The sequence below is a fragment of the Pelophylax lessonae genome, assembly GCF_965119305.1.
Source record: "Pelophylax lessonae genome assembly, chromosome: 2".
In the NCBI taxonomy this organism is placed as follows: Eukaryota; Metazoa; Chordata; class Amphibia; order Anura; family Ranidae; genus Pelophylax; species Pelophylax lessonae.
Genome location: NC_138769.1, coordinates 386041881 through 386066244, shown reverse-complemented (window position 1 = coordinate 386066244; position 24364 = coordinate 386041881). Strand labels below are relative to the sequence as shown.

The following is a 24364-nucleotide window of genomic DNA, read 5'->3' as shown; positions in this document are numbered from 1 at the left end:
ACTTTCCCCTTACTTCATGTCATAGTTATTTGAGTCAAACAGAAAACATTATAATGACAGAGATGGAGAGGACTGTGTGGGATCTTGCAGTTGCCAAATACAGTTAATTATAATTGCTATAGAAAACATGCCATTTCTTATTGTGCACTAGACAAAAAATTAAAATTTAACAAAAGAAACATTTTTTTTTAATTGGATACAGTGGAGAGGAAATAGAACCAATGTCAGGATTTTATTGCTGTTTGTGTCCTAATCAGGAAGACTTAGTGCCGGTTCAGGTCAGGTCAGGTGACTTGTCAGCCCAACAAGTCGCGGTCCGTCGCGGTCCGTTGTGTGGTACGGGAACCGTTCTAATAGGAGCGACACAAGTAGCTCCGACTTAGAAAAAGGTTCCTGCACTACTTCGGGGCGACCTGGAGCGACTTGCATAGACATTCATTCTGTGAAGTCCGTGCAAGTCGCGCCGAAGTCACGGTGCACGCGACTTCACAGGTCGCCCCCGAAGTCGTGCCGCTTCAGTGTGAACCGGCACTTACCCTCTCTAATTGTCCTGATCTCCAGTGTCACTGGAAAGAAAGTGAAGGTATTTGAAAATTTGGAGTTGCCACCAGAATGAGGGAAAATATTCCAACGGGAACACTTTTACCCATGACAACAGTCTTAGAGTGAATATCCCTCACATTGGAAAGATATCCTTTCTCTTCCTGTTGACTCTCCAGGAAAGGGCATGAAGGTAAATCTCCCTAATGAGACACAGATGGCAATAAACTGACTATCCAAGTGTAAAGAGTTTTGCTTTTATAAATACATATTATATATAATTGACAGTCAGCTAACAATATACAAATATTACATATTTAAATATAACATGCAGACTATAGGTAATAATTACAACAATATTTGGTAAAATATATGACAGAAACAATTAAAGATAAAATAATGATATTTTCACACTGATGGCAGCAAAACGTTATCCGAATTATTCACAGTCCTGTTGACATCGCTTTGGTACAAATCTATGGCAGCAGCTAAAAGAAAACAAAGATATTTACTGTGATTTTTATTTATTCGCAAGATCTTTTTACTTCATATTGTGCAAAAATAATAAATGTATTTTGAAATATCTCTACTGCCTTCTGTCGCCGCTTTGTTGTTCCCTACAGTTTTATTACTGCTATATACTTGAAACAGTTTTAGATGTTCATCTGTAAATGCCTGCTAATGTATTTACATGCTACAATATTCCCACCTTGGCCACAAAAAAAAAGTAGTTGAAGCAAATAAAAAATGCTGACAGTTATGACTAACACTAGAATTTGTGGGTCCATCCGCAGAATAATAAAACTGGATTCCATCTGGGCATTTCAATAAATGTCATAATCTCCTGCTTGGTTTTTAAGGTACGTTCCTAAGCTTACCATCCCCATTGACCAATGTGCATCAGTAATCTTCGGTGGGAAGTGGCTTTTAAAAGATGAATAAGTCACTGCAGTGTGTTTTAAAGTCTTCACCTGTTAACATTAACGTCTAGGGATTGGAAGGATCCTTATTTCTCTGTAATTACTGTTCTGCAGAACTTTCAATATAGCTTGCCAGTGATCAATATGCAAGAAAATTGGCAACCCATTAGATAAAATCAAGCACTTTTTACTTATGACATCAGCGCTGCAGTTCTCTATTCTTACTCTTATCAAGTTAAGTACCACTTTATGCTACTTAGGCTGGTGAACTGCTGGTGGTCTTTGTAAGTCATGTAGACAGGGCCATCCTTTACCATCCCTTTTGCCTGTTGTCTAAATATTATTATTATTATTAATAAGGATTTCTATAGTGCCAGCAATTTATGCAGCACTTTACAATATTAGAGGGAGACAGTACATATAAAATACAATAAAATACAAGAGGATTTAGAGGGCCCTGCTCAGAGGAGCTTACAATAAATATTCTAATATTCTTTTTTTTATTTTTTTATTTTACTGTTTGCTATTCTACAGGAGAGAGAAGGTACAACGAGTCAACCATTTACAGGGTTATTATATTTCTATGCTCTAGAAAAGTAGAATCAGATAGGAAGACAGGGTCATCTTCTAGACATTAAAAAGTAGAGAGTATGGCAGGTAGAGACAATGGACAAACCTGGTACAGAAATGTATGATGATGACACAGAACATGGAGCCTAGTGATCTATACACAATAATCTCCCTGTCCACTCGATCCTGTAGAAACCTGTCTACGCTATCAAATATAATGTGCTAGATATGTTATTAACCGCTTGCCGACCGCCGCAAGTACATATACTGCGTCGGTCAGCCCCGGCCAGGCAAAGTGACGTATCGGTACATCACTAGCCTGTGAGCCAATAGCGGGCAAGCGCGCGCCCCCGAAGGTGTGCTCCCACCCCGGCTCGTTCCCTAACGAGTCCGCGCGTGTGACCGCCGGTCACTCGCGGTAGTCCGCCGTGAAGGGAGAAAGGCAGGCAGCTAATGTAAACAAAGCCGCCTGTCATTCTCCCCTGTGTAAAAATGGAGATCATACGGTTCTACTATGTAGGACTGTTGATCTCTGTTCTTACACCAGTAGCCATGTCCAATCACAGTTAGAAACACGCCCCTAAGGACATACTTAACCCCTCCTTCCCCAATAAAGTTAACCTCTTCCCTGCCAGTGTCATTTTTACAGTAACAGTGCATATATATATAGCACTGATTACTGTAGTAATGTCACTTGTACCCCCAAAAGTTTCAAAAATGTCAGTCAAGGGTCCGATCTGTCCGCCGCAATGTCGCAGTCCTGCTAAAAAAAAATCACAAATCGCCGCCATTACTCGTTAAAAAAAAAAAACAATAAAAATGACAAAAATCTTTCCCTTAGTTAGTAAACGCAATAACTTTTGCACAAACCAATCAAAATACGCTTATTGTGATTTTTTTTACCAAGCATATGTAGCAGAAAACAAATTGGCCAAAAATGTTAAAAAATTTAGATTTTTACATTTGGGGGGGGGGGGGGATTTCATATAAAAAAATGTGAAAAATATTGTTATTTTTGCAAAATTGGCGCTCTTTTTTTGTTTATAACACATGATCAAAAAATCGCACAGGTGATCAAATACCACCAAAAGAAATCTCTGTTTGTGGGAAAAAAAGGACGTCAAATTCATTTAGGTACAGCGTTGCATGACCGCGCAATTGTCCGTTAAAATCACGCAGTGCCGAATCGCAAAATACGCCCTGGTCAGGAAGGGGGTAAAATCTTCCGGGGCTTAAGTGGTTAATAGCAATAAATTGTAAAAGAGTCTGTTGGCTTTTGAAGTACTACAATAAATTCTGTATAGATTTAAAATGTAGTGACAAAACTTACCATCTCAAGAATAAGACGAGAACAAAAATGGCTAGTAGTGCAATTGTGAGCAGTGGGAGGATTGTTGAAATAGCGATCATGCCAGCACTGCGTGAACTAGGATAGGGATCAATGGTATGAAAATCCCGTGCTGCAAGACAAAACGTGAACTTCATTAATTGTTTCTGCCACAGTGCCATTACCTGGATTTATTTCACTTGGAATCTGCAGATAGAGATGATCAGTAAATAGCATCCACAATTCCACAATAGCAAAAACATGCCTATTCTTTGCATGTTAGGAATATAGAATGAAAAAAATTACAATAACATTTTTTTTTCGTGTTAAAAAAAAAAGAAAAACGTGTAGAAAAGAAACTGTGCGTTTTTAAAATCTATATACAACCGGTCCCCAGGTTACAAACACGATAGGGACTGTAGGTTTGTTCTTAAGTTGAATTTGTATGTAAGTCGGAACAGGTACATTTTTTAAGTGTAGCTCCAGCCAAAATAATAATTTTTAATTTTTTTGGATAGCATAGGGAGGGGTTAACACCACTGTACCATTTGTTTTACTGTCTGTACCCCTGTTCAGAAGATTTCCCCTCACTTTCTGTCCCTATGACAACTGGATTTTAAACATTTTGTGTTGTTGTGGAAACAAGGATTAGTGATAAAGCTTCAGTGGACACACTTTTTTCCCATGAGAACTCGAGTGAATTTCCCTTCCTAGGGGTAGATTTCTCCTCACTTCCTGTTGTCTCCCTCTGTTTGTAAGTAGGAGTCGTTTGTAAGTCAGATGTTTGTAACCCGGGGACCGCCATTTGCCAGTGGAACAAGTGTCCCCATTGGAAATAGCTGTAAAATCTTTGGATACACAGAGTAGAGCTTGGGAGCGGGAATGCACAAGTGCCACCATAGCAAGCGGCTTGCTATGGTGGCACTCAGTGGGAGAAGGGGCCAGGAGTGCCACTGGAGGATCCGAATAGAGGAGAATTGGGGTTGCTCTGTGCAAAACCATTGCACAGACCAGGTAAGTATAACATGTTTGTTATTTTAACTTAAAATAAATTTCGCATATACAATCACTTTAATATCTTCATTGTATATTACTAATATCTGGAGATTAAGAAACATACAGTTATTTATTCAATGAAGAAGTAAAATTACTCACGGTTTCTAGGAGTAATTACATCTGACCATGGAGTTATATAAGTAAGTACGCCATTACGATATACTAGCAAAGCGACCCTTTAAAACATAGAAAAAAAAATACAAAATGAGTGTAATCATTAATTGACCTTTGATTTGATTGTGTCTGCATAGTTCTAGGGCCAATGCCACTTCCACTTGACAGAGCCATCTTTTGTAGCTGTCTGTAAGGTTACCAGAAAGGCTGTATTACTATATATATAAAAAGGCAGCCAGCAGGTTGGTACCCTTGTCACACATGACCTTGGGGTCAGCCATTCCTCAGCATGGGTCTCGAGAATTGCCAGCAACTCTGACTCCTTTCCCATACACTCTTCTACACAGCAATGCACTGCTTGACTTAGGATGTTGCATATGCTATGGGTGTTTGGGGGCTTCTGGTTCCAAGAAGTTGGAAGATGTGGCCAGTGAGAAATAGGTAATTGTGCTGTCACCACTGGATAAAAATGTGGTGGTATCACTAACTCCAGTAGTGTACCCCATCCTACATTCTTTTCAGCTGTTATCCAATGCCAACTGGACCACCGTAGTTGTCAACTGTTCCGGACCTGCCTGTACATCCTGTTTTTTTAACCCAACCTACTGTACGTGCCGAGGTCTGAGCTGTGGGGACCATTGTAGTAGTATCCCTGGTGCCCAAAATGCAGGGTGGCAGCAGGTTCCAGGTGCTGGAATGCTCTCTGTGTTACAGCACCCGACACTGAAAGGAAGATTGTTCTCTGCATGGAGTTATTTCTATCCAAAATGCAAACAAAGTCTTGGCCTGAAGAGAGAGAGAGTGATGCATCATCCTGTGATCAGGTAAGTGATCACCAATGGGATAAGTGGCTGGGATTGAGTATGGGGTTAACTTTTACTGCCATTACCACCAATGCAGGAGTGGGGGATGCCGAGTTTACTTTCATTGCCATGGCCACCAATGCAGGTGGGGGTTAACTTTCAATGTCATGACAACCAATGCAGAAGATGGATGGGGGGTTAATCTATGACCATCTCTTGTATTATGTCCACAATCTCTGACCATCTCTTATATCATGTCCACAATCTCTATCTGTCTCTTGTATCATGTCTGCAGTCTCTGACTATCTCTTGTATCATGTCTGCAGTCTCTTTACACCTCTTGTATCATGTCTGCAATCTCTGACCATCTCTTGTATCATGTTCACAATCTCTAACTATCTCTTATATCATGTCTGCAGTCTCTGACTTTCTCTTGTATCGTGTCCACAATCTCTGACCATCTCTTGTATCATGTTTGCAATTTCTGACCATCTCTTGTATCATGTCTTCAGTCTCTGACCATCTCTTGTATCATGTCTGCAGTCTCTGACTATCTCTTGTATCATGTCCGCAGTCTCTAAACACCTCTTGTATCATGTCCACAATCTCTGACCATCTCTTGTATTATGTACACAATCTCTAACAATCTCTTGTATCATGTCTGCAGTCTCTGACCATCTCTTGTATCATGTCTGCAGTCTCTGACCATCTCTTGTATCATGTCTGCAGTCTCTGACCATCTCTTGTATCATGTCCGCAGTCTCTAAACACCTCTTGTATCATGTCCACAATCTCTGACCATCTCTTGTATTATGTACACAATCTCTAACAATCTCTTGTATCATGTCTGCAGTCTCTGACCATCTCTTGTATCATGTCTGCAGTCTCTGACTACCTCTTGTATCATGTCCACAGTCTCTGACCATCTCTTGTATCATGCCCACAATCTCTGGCCATCTCTTATATCATGTCTGCAGTCTCTGATTATCTCTTGTATCGTGTCTGCAGTACCTGACTATCTCTTGTATCATGTCCACAATCTCTGACCATCTCTTGTACCATGTCTGCAATCTCTGACCATCTCTTGTATCATGTCCACAATCTCTGACCATCTCTTATATCATGTCTGCAGTCTCTGACCATCTCTTGTATCATGTCTGCAGTCTCTGACCATCTCTTGTATCATGTCCACAATCTCTGACCATCTCTTGTACCATGTCTGCAATCTCTGACCATCTCTTGTATCATGTCTGCAGTCTCTGACCATCTCTTGTATCCTGTCTGCAATCTCTGACTATCTCTTGTCCTGTATCTTGTCTGCAGTTTTTGAGGGGGAGCCTGAAGAGGAGTTAAGAGTGGGAGCACCGCAGGGACAGGGGTCACGGGAGGAGTCAGATGTGTGTGGACTGTGGATAGGAGAATATACGATGAAACCAGAGCCACCTGAAACCAGAGAATGTTGCACCTGAGACAAGGTCAGTAACAGCACCGCAAGGCCAATGTGTGTGTGTGTGTGTGTGTGTGTGTGTGTGTGGGGGGGGGGGGGGGGGGGGGAGTGTCACTGATGTAAGTGGGGAGTGAATACAGTAAGGTAAGGGGGGCACTGATTAAAGGTTCCCCCTTATTTCAGTAACCCCCCCTTACCTTGGTGTATTCACTCTGCAGAAGGTCGCCTTTGGTCACCAGAGCCCCCCACATCAGAGTTCCTGGCTTTTCCATTTGCATCAGAGTCTGCAGGAATGCCCCTTGCAGTGCAAGGGGGTCCTTTGTCTCGTTTTTTACCCAACTACGGCATCAATACCAAACAATACAGAAAAAAAAAACTAAATTAAAAAAAATATACTTAAAAAGTGGAAATGCAAAAACTAAACAAATGAAACATAAGTAAAACTAAAAACAAATTTCCACTAGATTATATGGAAGGGGTTGCAGTGCAAAGAGCTTGTACAAAGTTGGACTCAGACCTCCAGATTTGGGATTAGCTATGGTGTAACTTTTTTTTTGCAGCATGTTGATGCTTGCTGCCCTTTGGAGTTGCAGTGCACAACCACTGTATTTCTGACTGTTGTCTCTCAGTTAAAGTGGAAGTAAATCCTAATACCCTAAATTCTCCCCTGCAATCATTATTGTGAGCGGAGTTCAGCCTTATGTGTCAAAATGAAAAAAAATCCCAGTTTTTTTTACCAGGATTCTGTAGTTTTCAGTGCTGTCACATGACTTCAATTCCTCTTCCTGCAGAGTCCAAGGACAGCAAGTGGGTGTGGTTACTGAAAGCCAGTGACATCACTTCCAGGGAGGGACACTGTTGTAGCCAGTGGGTGTATAAAGAATGGGAGGAGCTAATCATAAGTTCCCGCCCAGTGTTCTCTAATCAGTAAGGATAACTTGTACATCCTAATTTTCCCCCTAAGGGGAGGAGGTGCACATATACAGTATAGCTGTGCTGGGGGTGTGGGGGAGGGGAGGTGCACATATACTTTATAGCTGTGCTGGGCTTTGAAAGAACACTCCCATAGGAGAAGGAAGCTGGACACAGGGGGGACTGTCAGTGTAGCTGGTAGTGCTCGGAGGTCTCAGCTCACAGTCTACAATCATTATAGTACAGGCAACCACACTAAGTCTACATTTCCACCAGAGCGACTTATCAATGGCACCCGTTCTCATCTATGCAGCTGTGAAAATCAGCGACCTTAAAAAAGTACCTGCACTACTTTGATGCAATTTTTGATGTGATTTTGATCTAGAGAGTGTAAAGTTGGATCAAAGTTTCACCAAATTCACACTCCAAATTGCAATAGTGGAAATGTAGACTAAAGCTCCATTTCCACTAGTGTGACTTGTCATTCGAATTTGAACACACAAAGTCGCATAACATGTTACAGCCTATTGATTTCAGTGGCACCTGTTCCCATTTATGTGATTTTGAAAAGGTACCTGCACTACTTTGGTGCAACTTTTGATGCAACTTTGATCTAGAGAGTGTAAAGTTGGATCAAAGTCGCACTCTAAATCGAAATAGTGGAAACGTAGACTAAAGCTCCATTTCCACTTGTCATGCGACTTTGGACACACAAAGTGGCATGACGAGTCACAGCTCATTGATTTCATTTGCACCTATTCACAGGGGGGACAGTCAGTGTAGCTGGAAGTACTCGGGGGTCTCAGCTCACAGTCTACAATCATCATAGTACAGGCAACCACACTAAGTCTACATTTCCACCAGAGCGACTTATCAATGGTGCCCGTTCTCATCTATGCAACTGTGAAAATCAGCGACCTTAAAAAAGTACCTGCACTGCTTTGATGCAACTTTTGATGTGACTTAGTCACACTCTAAATCGCAGTAGTGGAAACGTAGACTAAAGCTCAGTTTCCAGTAGTGCGACTTGTCATTTGACTTTGGACACACAAAGTCGCATGACAAGTCACAGCTCATTGATTTCATTGGCACCCGTTCCCATCTATGCCACTTTGAAAAGGTACCTGCACTACTTTGATGCAACTGTTGATACGACTTTGATCCAGAGAGTGTAAAGTTGTATCAAAGTCACACTATAAATCGCAGTAGTGGAAATGTGGACTAAAGCTCTGTTTCCACTAGTGTGACTTGTTATGTGACTGTCGACACACAAAGTCACATGACAAGTCAAAGCTCACTGATTTCAATGGCACCTGTTCCCATCTATGTGACTTTGAATGCCCTCCCTGATGCTCTCTGCTGTCCAGTATCTTTAAAAATTAGGTTTTGCTTCGGTAAATATGTCCCATGGGGAGATCCCAGTTCCCCTTACTCTTTTTGTGTTCTCTGCTAAGTTCTGGTTTTGTGAATTTCAAGTAGGATTCCACCATCTAATGGAGACACCCATCCCTAAGCAGCACATTTATTTTGTACAAATAAATAGTACTAATGGTCTGTTTTACCTATGCCCTATCCACTTGGTAAAAATTAAAAAATAAGTTGACCTAGGTTCAACAGAAAGTATAAATCTAACCATGCCTATTGGTATAGGTGCTATTACATGGTCTACACATTTGTGTTAGGCTCATACATATATTTTAGTAAAGATAAAACCTACCTGTATGAGACTCCTGGAAGCAAAGGACCATTGCAGAAGGGTATGTACCCAGTTTGAAGGCAGAAAAATGAATTCCCAATAGGTACTGCTCCAAATGGAGATAAGAGTCCATTGCAGAAACCTGCAACAGTTCCACTTAAAGCAGCATAATAACCATTGGCAGACAAATTGAAATACAGTGCTGGGTTTGTGATGCTTATAGTAGATAGATCGATATTTGGAACAGCTGAAAAAAAAAGTGAAACAATATGGAAACAATAGAATATATCATATTTTTAATTGCATTAGGAAGATATATATCAATTATTTTGAAATATAGAGTTTTAAAATATTCCTGTGACATTTCAAAAGCAGCGACCAGCTACTTCCTGTTGCCTTTGCTGTTACTGGGATTAAGAGCCCATTCAGACTAGCGCAACTTGTCAGCCTGACAAGACGCGGTAGGTCGCGGTCCATTGAGTAGTACAGGACCCGTTCTAATAGGAGCGACACAAGTAGCCACAAGACACAAGAAAAAGGGTCCGACACAAGAAAAAGGGTCCTGTACTACTTTGGGGCGACCTGGGAGCGACTTGCATAGACTACCATTATGTGTAGTCTCTGCAAGTCGCGCCGAAGTCGCGGTGCACGCGACTTCACAGGTCGCCCCCCCAAAGTCGGATCGCCTCAGTGTGAACCGGCTCTAAATCCAGGGCTTTTATATCTTTTTAATAAATCTGTGTAGCCACCCTGTAGTAATAGCAGTAGTAATGGAAGGTAGGAGAGATAGAATAGTAATTGAAAAGCAAGGAAGCAAAAATCCGATCCCCGTGGAGACAGAACAGCAGTCTGCCGAAGTAAACACAGCAGACCGCTATTCTGTCAGTGATTAACACAGGGAATAGACGTGGCAGCTGGCTTCCCGGCCCGCTCCTTAACAACCAGCTATTCTTCACACAGAATTAGAATCAGTCGATCATTTTTCGACCAATCCGAATTTGAATCGTTCTGAAAATTTGGAATTCGTTAGCAAACTAATAAACAAAATGAAACTCAATGAATTTCAAGGAATCATCACTGACAGAATAGAGGTCTGCCGTGTTCACTTCGGCAGACTGCTGTTCTGTCTCCATGGGGAGCGGATTGGCTTTCCCCACTAGCTTTCCCCGCAAAACGACGTACAGGTATGTCGTTTCACGGGACAGAGCCGACCTGCCGCAGTATAAGTACGGTGGCTGTGGTCGGCAAGTGGCTAATAAGCGATGACTCATCAGCTGTCAGTGGGCTTCCCTGCTGAGAGCTGAAATGTAGGCAATAGAAAACTCAGAACCCCACCCCCCCGCCCCCCAATCAATACCAGGTCAAATTTTTTTTTTTTAACACCATACCAAGCCACATGCCCTTAACATGGGGGGGGGGGGTGCTTTGGGGAAAACTCTTAGGGGGTTTCCTGCTTTCCAGATATGTGTTTTCCACCTCAGTAAACAATAAGAGCTCATTCAGACGGCTGTTTAGTGCTGTCTTCTGTGCATCCTTCTTGGAGCTGTGTGCAGGCAACCCATAAAAGTGGATGCACACATGGCACTGGCATGGGTCCAAATGCGGAGCCTCTGTGTTGAAATCTGCACACCAGCTCCTGCCCAATTTTTGAACTTTGACATGCAATTGTGCCTGGGTTAGGACTGCTTGTGCATCCATTTCTTGGGCTGCTTGCACACAGTTCCGTGGTAGAGGCATATGTATCTGCCAGTGGCTCTGCATGTAGGACGGCACTAATGGGATGTCTGAAAGAGCCCTAATAAACCATAAATAGTGACTGTCCTAGGATAGCACTATGCAAAATCAATGCAGAATAGAAGAAACACTGACAAAACTAAGCTTATGGTGTCTTTTCGGGCCTCCTTCTCTGCCTTCTAAGTTCTAATCCTTCTGCAGTGGATGCTGCTACTGGTGCACTTGGACTTGGATGTGACTTTTGGACTTTTCTAGGCTTGTGCTGCTAACTTCTGTCCTCTGTGCTACTGCCTTCTCCTACTCCAAAAATAGTAAAAAAAATAATATTGAAAAATGTAGCTGTATATTTCTTGGTACTACCATAACCTAGTGCTGGTGCACTTGGACTTTGATGTGACTGTTGGACTTTTCTGGGCTTGTGCTGCTGCTAACTGCTGTCCTCTGTGCTACTGCCTTCTCCTAATCCCAAAATAGTAAAAAAAAAAAAAAAAATAGAAAAATTTAGCTGTATATTTCTTGGTACTACCATAAACTTCCACCAAAGAACAACCGAAAATGAAATTCTCCTGCTTCTGACAATACCACATATGTGCACGTTAGTTGTATGTACCCGTAGTACAGCCAAAAATCTAAAGTGCGCATTTTGCTTTTTCTTATCCTACCTAAAACACACTGACACTAACTGACATGAATACTATTTTTTTTTTTTAAATCCTGCCCAAAAAAAAAAAATACTGACCCTGAATATTGATCCTGACCTTGACCTAAAAACTAACCCTGGCACTGACCTAGATCAAACCTTGATCTAGGTATTTTTTTTTTATTATTAATATTATTTAATAAAAACATTTTACACAGAGAGACAGGGATATGATTTATTGCTCTCCTCCATTCACAGAGAAAGAAAACACAGGGGCGGGCTTCACAATGACTGATCACTGTGATAGCCGATCAGAGTCGGTGTTCCAGGTCTCAATCGTTAGTACGGGGCCCGGGGTTTGCAGCGAGACCTTGGTTTTTGTGCTGGGAGCGGCGTGGGGCGCGCTCCCAGCACAAAGGGAGATACGCAAATTTGTAGCCCCACGGAAAAAAACCCAGTCTATTGGGGCTGCATATTTATGTTATGTTGGCATGAAGAGGTTAAAATTGCACATGACTCTTTTTTGTGAGGCAACACCACACAACGTACCACAATGCAGTGCAATGTATTGCTGCATGCTTTAGTGCGTTGCGTTGATGTTCAAAATGAATGGCATAACAATGCAGTAATGCATGTTTTCTTCATTACCACATTACAGCAATGAGCAGTGTGAATACCAAGATAACAAGTTATTGCAGTTTTCTATACTTTGCTTACCAGATGCCAAAGCCACGATTGCCACAACGTTGTCAGTAGGGTTAACGCCAGAAACTGCAGCTGCACAGCAGAACTGTTGCAATGCAAATCCCGTAGCTGTGAGACGTCCAGGTATGCTGGATCCAAGAAGGGCAGGTGGACAGTTGATAACTACATAGAAAAATAAGAGTAAATGTGACATGGATATCTAAAAATCTATTTTATTTTAGTATATTCTATGTTTAAATTTAACAAATGTGGAAACATTAGCAACACTATCACACAGCAGCAGCTAGCTGTCAGATCGGTGCGAAAGCTCAAGCTGGCTCCAGACAGATTGAAATTCGGCCAGTTCTGCAGGGGCCGGCCAAATATCGATCCATCTTTGGCTGTTCCCGTTCATAAGAAATTGATCTATGAACAGGCTTAACCACTTCCCGACTGTCATATAATAAAATGGGGGGCGCGCAGAGCAGCGATTGGTGGTGCGGTGTGTCACTCCTATGACGTAGGCTCTTTACCATGTGATCAGCTGTGTCCAATCACAGCTGGTCACATAGTAAATGGGAAGTGCCGTTGATTGGCTTTCCTCAGTTCGCGCCTGACAGGTACGAGTGCGAGTAGAGGAGAGCCAATCGGCGGCTCTCCTGACAGGGGGAGATCTGTGCTGGTAATCAGAGCATTGATTACCAGTGCAGACATCAGGGATTGCCCACCCATGGCCACCAGGGATGCCTGCCCATGCCACCAGGGATGCCAATCAGTGCTCAGGGAGCCTGTTAGTGCCCTCCTTATCAGTGCTGCCCATCATTGCCATTTATCAGTGCCACCCACCAGTGCCCATCATTGCCATTTATCAGTGCCGCCCACCAGTGCCCATCATTGCCCATCAGTGGCGCCTATTAGTGCCCATCAGTGTCGCCTATCAACGCCCATCAGTGTCGCCTATCAGTGCCGCCTATTAGTGCTCATTAGTGCCACCTATCAGTGCCCATCCGTGCCGCCTATCAGTGCCTATCAATGCTGCATATCAGTGCTACCTATCAGTGCCACATATCAGTGCCCATCAGTGCTGCATATCAGTGCCGCCTATCAGTGCCCATCAGTACTGCATATTAGTGTCTCATCATCAGTGCCATCCCATCAGTGCCTCCTCATCAGTGCCTTAACAGGTATTTTTTGCATTTATCAAATAGATATAACAAAGTGATTCCAATGGTATTGTCACAGTTACGTGTCAGGTTTGGAGACCAGTAGCTATAACAGTAGAGAGGCTCCCACCGACCAGCAGTAAAAGTAAATAAGCAGGTCACCCTGGCCGATATGACACAGGCTCTCCCAAGGTTTGGAATCTAAGCACTAACTGGTATTCACCAGAGATCCTGGTGGTGGAGATGATTTTGCTGTGTGTTAGTACCAGGTCTTAGTCCTCAGGATCACCCCACCTGGAGGTGTGCAAGTCGGGGTCTAGTAGCAGATATAGCAGGTAGGGATCAAGCAGAAGCATAGTCAATAAACAAGCCAAAGGTTGGTAACTAGTGCTTGCAGGTTGGAATCAAGCTGAAGCATAGTCATGGAGCAAGCCAAAGGTTGGCAACGAGTGGAACTGACGATATGGACAGCTGCAGGCATGTAAAGGAACAAGATATTGGCTGGAGAGAGCACAATAATTTGGCAAACAGGAAGTGCAGAGACATGGCTTACTGTAAATTAGTAAGTTAATTGAAGGAGCAAAGAGTTCAAGTTTCACCAGAAATAAGAGACAAGGCAATATTGTCCAAAGGATCAGAGAGGGAACTGTCCAGCATTTCAGGTGGCAAAGTGAGAAGAGCTACAGCCAGACACTGCAGAGATTGTAGGGTCAGATCTGGTCCCTGACAGGCATATTTGGCAGATCAAGAGATGCTCATTGTTAGGGTTTACATAAACCTTTAAGTGTATTTCCACTTTTGAACTCAAATTTGAGAAACCCCCACTATATGTTATAAAACATACATTTAAAATATTTCTTAATTTCCAAGTTGTTTCTTTGGAACAGTTGAATACATAGGGCACTATAGGCAGCTTCAATTGTTTAGAATAGCTTGCAATGTGCAATTAAGGGACAGAATAAGGGTGTTTTTATTTTTAATGGCATTAACATACAATGTACCACCTAAGCCTTGAGATCTTTACCTCTTTCTTAGTGCAGAAAGTGTACGCATCTAGACTACAACTAATAATGAAATCTGCCAGCACAGTACAGGCATAGTTAGTTATGGTAAGCATAACTCACTAGCCCTTAACATTTCATAAATGGAGATTATTAAGCAAGCAAAACACATGTAAAAAGGTAAGTGGCAATTTTAAAATAATTTTAAATAGTTACACTATTTGAATGGAATGATGTAACAAATATAAAGCAGATACTATTCCATTTTGGCTGCAAAAAGTGGAAATACACTATAACATTAAAGATCCTACAAAAAAAAAAAAAAAAGTTAACTGGGCCAGCAGTTTCGTTGTTGCACCACAATGACAATTTCCACAGACATAATCTTTTACAGTAATAGTACTTTCTTTATTAAAAAATGTAGTTATAAAATCATGTTCTATTAAAATGGGCTTGACTAGTAAGCTAATGTCATGTATGGCCAATTTTGCATTTTATTACTACAATAATGCGAATGTGAATAGGAAATATACAAATTATGTTTGTGGAAATTTTTATTGTAGCACCTTAAAAGTCATCATAACTGTTAGTTCTATTCTTTAGCATTGTAAAGAAAACTCCTTTATCCGAGGAGAAGACAATCTCATGGCTTTTATAGGTTATGCATTGGGACTCTCCTCCGAATTTGTAAACAACACTTTATAAATGTGCAGTGCTTTTCTTTTTAAACAGCTAAAGGACCTTGTTAAGACCATACTGCTGTTTAATCTGCATATTCATTTTTGGTCAGTAACTTACTGTGTAGGAAGGTGCCTAATTTATTTATTGGGTTTCTGCATGTGTTTTGCCATGTTTTCTACTGTAACTTTGAACCTCCAAGACACAGCAGCTTGGGGGGAAACGACCCTCCCTTAGGATAATGCCCCGTACACACGTTCCGATTATCGTACGACAAAACTCGCTTTCGACCTGGTCTCACGATAATCTGATCGTTAGTACACAGCTTTCGACAGCCGATCATGACAGTTGGTCCAACAAAATCCGAAGGGACAAACAGGAAAACTTCTGTCGTACGACATCTTCTCGAACGATAATCGTTTCGTCAGTACAGTATTCGTACGCTAAAAGTCGATCGACAAATACCACGCATGATCGGAAACAGTAAAATAATCTGCAGGGCTCAGACGTATATACATCACTTCCGTTACGTAGCTATGAAAAATACACTTGGTCAATGAATCGTATGAAGAAAGTCGGATGGTTTGTACGCAGAGTTGCTTTCGATTTTAGTAACATACAACAATTACGAAACTTTAGTCGTACGATTATTGTACGATAATCGGAACGTGTGTACGGGGCATTAGGCTTCTGTTCTGCAGAGTGTCCTGAAGAGCTGGACATAAGCTGTTGCCGGTGGACATTGCATAGAGTTCTCAATGCTCCTCGATAAAGATACCTATGACTGTTCGCATTGAATCAAAAACCTAGGATTTACTTAGCAAAAGAGGAATTTCCATTTGACCTTTACCTACAGACAGTGACTGCTCTTATAGAATCATTGCAACCTACTTGCCTGTTCTTAAAGGTCCATAATTACAAATTGCTGGTCTAGGCCAAAAGTAGAAGTCCAGTCCAGACCTAACTATGTTTGAAATGGCTCCCAAACACCTTTTAACTCCTACCTTTGTATTCTAACTACCCTGTATAAGGAAGATGCTTATACTTACCCGTTCTTAGGGTGCTCCGATCTGGTCACATGATCTCCCTAGCTGCTGGCTTCAGGGGAGAGGACGAGGGTGACGTCACTCCTAGGGTTTCTATGGGGCATCCATTGTTGGCTGTCCCTCTTCTCCACTGAAGCCATCTGCTGGGGAGATCAGGTGACCAGACAGGAGCACCCTGAGAATAGGCAAGTGTAAGCATCTTCCTTCTACAGCGAATTTAAAATAGGAGTTACAAGGGTGTCGGGACACTTTTTAGGCATAATTAGATCTAACCTGGCATTCTACTTTAAAGGCTCACAATTAGCACGTGGCAGAGGTTATAGACACCACAAGATACTACTATTCTATCTTTACCAATTTTTGAGTATTCTGAGGCTGGCTTTTCTCCAGAGTTGAGTGAGCATATACCATTTCTAAAAAGATCACAGTGACAAGCCCCCAACTGTACTTTTACCCCACCATAGGCTAAGTAATCCCTTGAGTTCAGTCCACACATGAGTAAGGAGTGCTGCACCAGTATACAATACAGGTATGTCTGTGCTATATTTGTAGGTAGAGTGACTGCTTTAGATGACTTTTAACTTCCAGAGAAAGCAGTCAATGTTTGAAAACACCTGTGTACTACTCTGTACATGCTGTAGAGCAGATTTTTATAACTATAAGTGGTTGATTTACTAAAACTGGAGAGTGTAGCTCTGCATAGAAACCAATCAGCTTCCAAGTTTTTTTTGTCAAAGCTTATATGAACAAGCCGAAGTTAGAAGCTGATTGGCTATCATGCACATCTGCACTAGATTTTAAACTCTCCAGTTTTAGTAAATGAATCCCTAAGTGTCAAGCGTCACAGGCACATGATTTGCAAGACGACCAACCTGTGTGTGTGTGTGTTCGTCTAGATATGAATTATTGCATTATTTGCCAACGTGATGATAATTATCCGGTAATCTTGATCTAGATAGATAGATAGATAGATAGATAGATAGATAGATAGATAGATAGATAGATAGATAGATAGATAGATAGATAGATAGATAGATGGAAGAACGGACGGGTAGATAGATAGATAGATAGATAGATAGATAGATAGATAGATAGATAGATAGATAGATAGATAGATAGATAGATAGATAGATAGATAGATAGATAGATAGAAGAACGGACGGGTAGATAGATAGATAGATAGATAGATAGATAGATAGATAGATAGATAGATAGATAGATAGATAGATAGATAGATAGATAGATAGATAGATAGATAGATAGATAGATAGATAGATAGATAGATAGATAGATAGATATGAAATACAAATATGAAATTGCACTTACGGGTTTGTGCATTCAGGGAGGTTACACAAATAAAAAGTAGAACTGCCAGGGACCTCATCACTGGTACACAGGACCGCATCTTCTTTGTGATATAGCAATGTTCCTAGCTAATCACAAACATAACATTTTCTTCCCGTTCCCAGTTGATATAAACTTTCTGGCTCAAATAAAAATATTTTCTGTCCCAAATTAAGGTCAAGGCTTTCCCCTCCAGGAATTTTCGAGTAATTAAAACCTTGTAAAAATACATTCTGGGCATGTTTGTACCAGTTTTCCTGCCTTCCTTTGCGAGAGTCTAATAATTATTCTTTTACTACAAGGCTCACTGTAGATGACTTATCACCAAAGCATCACTGGATTCTTTTAATACTCACATTTCAAAATCACTAACTTAGAGTATACAGCTGCACTACTTATGTACCATGGATGGAAAACATCCTCAGTGTGGGTAGTACACAACAGGGTTTAGGATTAATCTTTAAAGCAGCAAGACACACTAGGGTTTAGGATTTATCTTTACTGTACTAGTAAACAGTAGGGTTTTAGATAGGGATCGATCGATTATCGGCAACACCGATATATCGGGGGCCGATATGCACTTTCTCCGATATATCGGTATCGGCCTCTGAAGTTACCGATATTGCCGATATTTTCATGACGTCATTGCGCATGTTGCGCTGCACATATTCTGCATTGTAAGACCGCCTCCCACGCCTGCGTGGCGCATACGTTACATCATTTCACTGACGCGCTGCACACGTTCTGCCTTCTAAGACTGCCTCCCACGCCTCGGACAGCCTCATGTGCAGCCAGCTGCATTCCAGTCACGGTGCTCACAGTGCCAGCCAGCCACCCACAGGCCCTGGCCTCAGCCACCCACCTCAGGGTGCCAGCCCCTAGCCATCCGACCCACAACAGAACAGAGTGCCAGGCCAGCATCCAGCCACCCATCACACAACAGGGTGCCAGCAGCCAGACACCCACCCCACAACAGGGTTCCAGCAAACCAGCCACCCAGATGACACCAAGCCAGCCACCCGCCTCCACACAGTGTTCCAGCAAGCCAGCCACTCACAGCAGGACAGGTTGAGTGACACCAAACCAGCCACCCACAACTGGGTGACCCCAAGCCAGACACCCTCTACAGTGTTCCAGCAAGCCAGCCACCCACAACAGGGTGACACCAAGCCAGCCACCCAACAAAGTTTTCCAGCAAGCCAGCCACCCACAACAGGGTGACACCAAGCCAGCCACCCACTACAGTGTTCCAGCAAGCCAGCCAGCCACCCACCACAGTTTTCCAGCAAGCCAGCCACCCACAACAGGGTGACACAAAGCCAGCCACCCACTACAGCGTTCCAGCAAGCCAGCCACCCACCCACTACAGCTTTCCAGCAAGCCAGCCACCCACAACAGGGTGACACCAAGCCAGCCACCCACTACAGTGTTCCAGCAAGTCAACCAGCCACCCACCACAGTGGTCCAGCAAGCAAGCCACCCACAACAGGGTGACACCAAGCCAGCCAGCCACCACAGTGTTCCAGCAAGCAAGCCACCCACAACAGGGTGACACCAAGACAGCCACCCACCACAGTGTTCCAGCAAGCCAGCCACCCACAGCAGGGTGACACCAAGCCAGCCACCCACCACAGTGTTCCAGCAAGCCCACCACCCACAACAGGGTTTCAGCCAGCCACCCACACTGACAGGTGTCAACCACCGACCCACAACTGGGTGACAGCAGCCAGTCACCCCACAACAGGGTGACAGCAAGCCACCCACACTGCCAGGCGTCAGCCACCGACCCACAACAGGGTGTCAGCCAGCTACCCACACTGCCAGGCGTCAGCCCCCGACCCACAACAGGGTGCCAGCCAGCCACCCACACTGCCAGGCGTCAGCCACCGACCCACAACAGGGTGCCAGCAAGCCACCCACACTGCCAGGCATCATCCACCTACCCACAACAGGGTGCCAGTCAGCCACCCACACTGCCAGATGCCAGCCACCGACCCACAACAGGGTGACAGTAGCCAGCCACCCCACAACAGGTTTCCAGCAAGCAAGCCACCCACACTGCCAGGCGTCAGCCACCGACCCACAAAAGGGTGTCAGCAAGCCACCCACACTGCCAGGCATCAGTCACCGACCCAAAAAAGGGTGCCAGCAAGCCACCCACACTGCCAGGCGTCAGCCACCGACCGACCCCCAACAGGGTGCCAGCAAGCCACCCACAGCAGGGTATGGTGCCAGGCCAGCAGCCAGCCATTTTTTTAACTTGTTTGTCTCTTTCAAATTGCAATGGAGATGGATGATGACAGAAAAAGTAAAAGTGTGATCTGGGACTATTTCTCGTCTCAACCATCTCCAGGAAAATCAGCAGTGTGCATGCACAAACAATGTAAGCATGGGATCAGTAACTGCAAAAAACAAAAATACAACAAATCTTTGGGCCTATCTAAGAGTTCGTCATAATCAATTATATCATGCAGCACAGAAAAAACTAAATGAAAATCAATGTGATTTTGAAATACCTCCTCCACTATCCCGGGCAACAATAACAGATATGTTTCTGAAAAAAAAAAAAAAAAAAACAGGTGTAACTGTCTAGATTCAGATGGAAGATCCCAACTGCTGGACAGTAATCTCAGAGATGATTGTCACTGATCAACAACTCATAATTTACAATGGTGTCTGACTCAGGATTTAAGCAGTTGATGTCCATACTTGAGCCAAGCTACACACTGAAGAGTGAGAAGTATTATCGAACCGAAATGCTGGGAAAGATTCACCAAAAGGTCGTTGGGATAGTAAAGGCTATGCTGCAACCAGAGAATGCTGGCAACTCACTCTTATTTACGACTGGTCGTCAGGACAAACAGTCACAGTCACTAATGATTCTTACATGCCACTTCATTGACAGCAGGTGGACAAAAAGGCATTTGGTGTTGAATACAAACGTGATGCAAGGATCCCACACTGAGACAGTAGAGAAATGTTTCTAGGCATGCTTGAAGACTGGGGAATCAACAAAGACAGAGTGATGCTTGTGCAACTTCGAGACAGTGGAGCAAACATGCGGAAAGGAATGAGGCTTGCTGATATGTCAGATATTAGTGTCATGGCACACAACACCCTCCAACTTTCAAATGATGGTCTGTCAAGCCAAAGAGCTTTGATTGATATATGTTTTGAGAAGCATGAAGAGATTAAAAATGTTGTGCCTGGCAGTGTGGGTGGCTGACAGAAGATCTTCAACAGGAGGTGCAGGAGGTTCCTGCCGAATAGATAAGTCCAGAACACCATTTTTATAATCTGAAAGAGCAGCATGCTGCAAAAGCAGAAAAATGTCCAAAAATACGTCAACGAACAGAAGAGAATCATCTTCATCGTGGTCGAATTGATCAGGACATTTTCACTGTTTTATTGGGGCCTCATGCGGAGGATTCAATTTTTTTTGAATCTGCAATGATGAGCCTGGATGATGAATTTCATCTCTATTTGAAGGAACCAGTAATTGACAGAAGAAGTGATCCTCTTCAGTGGTGGAAAGAAAATGAGGCATTCTACAAAAGACTTGCTTCCCATGCTAGAAGATACCTCTCTCTCTCTGCTCCTCTGTCCTCCTCTCCTCCTTATCATGTTACCCACTTAAGCCCCGGAGGATTTGGCTGCTCAAAGACCAGGGCCTATTTTGCGATTCGGCGCTGTGTGACTTTAACGGACAATTGCGCAGTCGTGCGACGCTGTACCCAAATGAAATTGACGTCCCTTTTTTCCCACAAACAGAGCTTTCTTTTGGTGGTATTTGATCACCTGTGCGATTTTTACTTTTTGCGCTATAAACAGAAAAATAGCGACAATTTTGAAAAAATAACAATATTTTTCACATTTTTTTATATGAAATTCCCCCCCCAAAAAAATGTAAAAATCAAAATGTTTTAACATTTTAGGCCAATTTGTTTTCTGCTACATATTTTTGGTGAAAAAAATCGCAATAAGCATATTTTGATTGGTTTGCGCAAAAGTTATTGCGTTTACTAACTACAGGAAAGATTTATGTCATTTTTAATGTTTTTTTTTTTAACTAGTAATGGCGGCGATCTGCGATTTTTTTTGGGGGACTGCGACATTGCAATGGACAGATCGGACCCTTGACTGACATTTTTGACACTTTTGGGGGGTACCAGTGACATTACTACAGTAATCAGTGCTATACATATGCACTGTTATTGTAAAAATGACACTGGCAGTGAAGGGGTTAACTTTATTAGAGATCAAGGGGTTAAGTGTGTCCCTAGGGGAGTGTTTCTAACTGTAAAGGGGCGTGGCTTTTGAAGTAACTACAGAGACATATGATCCTACATAGCAGGATCGTATGATCTCTGCAGTTACACCAGGGAGAATGACAGGCGGCTTTGTTTACATTAGCCGCCTGCTTTTCTCCCTCTCCAGTGGGAGATTGCGAGTGACCGGTGGACATCGGAGCCGCCGGTCACTCGCACGAGGGAAGGCAGTGAACGCGCGGGGACGGCAGCGCGCCTCCGGCGGCGCTTGCTCGCCCCCTATTGGCTCGCGGGCGAGTGACGTACCCATACGTCACTTTGCCCAGGGGGGGGCTGACCACCGCAGTATATGTACTTGTGCCGGTCGGCAAGTGGTTAATGAAGTGGCAGCATTATATGAACAATACAGAAGACATTTAACAGGTGACCATAGACATGCTGAAATGTTCTGCTTTCTGCAGTATAATATTGTTCTACTTAAATGGGAGTATTGAAAATTGTAGTAGTAGTGTCCACATCCACTGTGTAGCTTTTGTCTAGCTTTTTTCTAGCAGTTTTGCAATGACTGCAGTAGTTGCATTGAGTGCCCTACTGAAGCGATAGTCCACTGACTCCAGTCCAATCCACTGTCTAGCTGTTGCCTAGCTTTATTTCTTGCAGTTTTGCACTGACTGCAGTAGTTGCAGTTAGGGCCCTACTGCAGCAGTAGTCCACTGACTCCAGTCCAATCCACTGTCTAGCTGTTGCCTAGCTTTTTTTCTAGCAGTTTTGCACTGACTGCAGTAGTTGCAGTGAGTGCACTACTGCAGCGGTAGTCCACTGACTCCAGTCGAATCCACAGTCTAGCTGTTGCCTAGCTTTTGTTTCTAGCAGTTTTGCACTAACTGCACTGCAGTAGTGATTTAAAATTATTGCAGTGAGTGCACTACTGCAGCAGTTTATCAGATGATGTGAAACTGATGTCCCTGCAAGTGCACTTTTCCTATCAGTTTTTATGCAGTTAAGATGTGAAGAACAAAACCTTAATGTTAAAAATGTTAATAAATAAAGATTAACATGTTCAGTAACAGATTTGTGTCGAAATGTGTGTTCGTTTTGCAAAATTTTAAATGTACAAAAATATTGGCCAATATCAGCCGATACCAATATTTGATCGCCAAAATATCGGTATCGGCAACGAAAAACCGATATCGGTCGATCACTAGTTTTAGATTTATCCTTACATTTGTAGTACCTAGCAGGGAGGGTTTAGAATTTATCTTTACTAGGGATGAGGTTTGACTTCAGGGCGATGCAGGGGTCTCCCCAAACTCTAGATGTTTGCTCCCTGGAAATGGGCAATCAAAATGGCCTATTCACCTGCTGACGTGTATCTGTGGCTGTGCAGTTAGTCATTCATTAGTGGTGGTATTACTGCCACAAAATAAATTACAGCTTCAAGTTTAGAGATCATGGTTGTTAGAATGCTGATGGCTGACATACTGGTAGACAATGACTCATCCCGATACCCAGGATTCCGGCTTATGTTATTGACCAAATATGGCTAAGCAACACAGTGTCATTGGTTGTCAGGGTCTAGCAGCCGCTTGCATCCTAGCAACCAATGGTGCTATACAGCTTGACCATATTTATCCACCTGGGGATGCCTGCTAACTTGTTTACAATTTGAAATAAGCCAGCCGGCAGTGGGATAATGGTTGCTAGGATGCTGGGTACTAGCAGCCATTGAAACTTTGTGGTGAGAAGATCGTCACAAACAGATCATCATGGGACATTATTTTTTGGACATCATAGGGCATTATTTTTTGGACACTGTGGAGCATTATTTTTTGGACATCATTGGACACTATTATTATTTATTTTTATTTTTCATCTACTTTATGTACTATTTATTACCTTTTTTTTTTTTTTTGAAAGAGTAGCCAGAGTGATTTTTAAAAGGGGCTTCCAGATTTTGATAAGTCCCCCCCCCCCCCCCAGACCATCATATACACTGTATCAGGGATTTTAGTTGTGCCCATCAATATGAGGTCAAAGTGCTTTGCCAAAGAGCCCACCTGGCAAGGTAGCCTCCAGTGTTGCGAAACATCAGTAAATTTATGGACAGTTTGTAATAAACATCCTGATTTCTCCCATCCGTAAATGTCTGTAGATGGGAGAAATCGGTATCAGGGATTTTTGTTGTGCCCATCAACATGAGGACAAAGTGCTTTGCCAAGGAGCCCATATGGCAAGGTAGCCTCCAGTGTTGGAAAACATCAGTAATAGACATCCTGATTTCTCCCACCCGTAAATGTCTGTAGATGGGAGAAATCGGTCCATAAGAATACAGAGGGTGGCTGACCCCCCCCCCCCTCCCCACTTATGGTTTACCCTCACACAGTACTAGTCCAAAGACCCAGTTCCCACTGGCTCCACCAC

The 24364-nt window shown here is 42.9% G+C and overlaps 1 protein-coding gene across 1 annotated transcript; it reads right to left on the bottom strand.

The window, feature by feature from the left end:
- Nucleotides 1-979: 979 nt before the first annotated feature.
- LOC309546687 (uroplakin-3b-like) lies at nucleotides 980-17736 on the bottom strand (the record flags this gene model as incomplete). The annotated part of the gene is made up of 6 exons (XM_082246402.1): nucleotides 980-1028; nucleotides 3361-3490; nucleotides 4513-4589; nucleotides 9407-9632; nucleotides 12477-12626; nucleotides 17658-17736. The coding sequence occupies 6 exons, from the start codon at nucleotides 17734-17736 to the stop codon at nucleotides 980-982; spliced, it is 711 nt and encodes a 236-aa protein (XP_082102528.1).
- Nucleotides 17737-24364: the final 6628 nt, after the last annotated feature.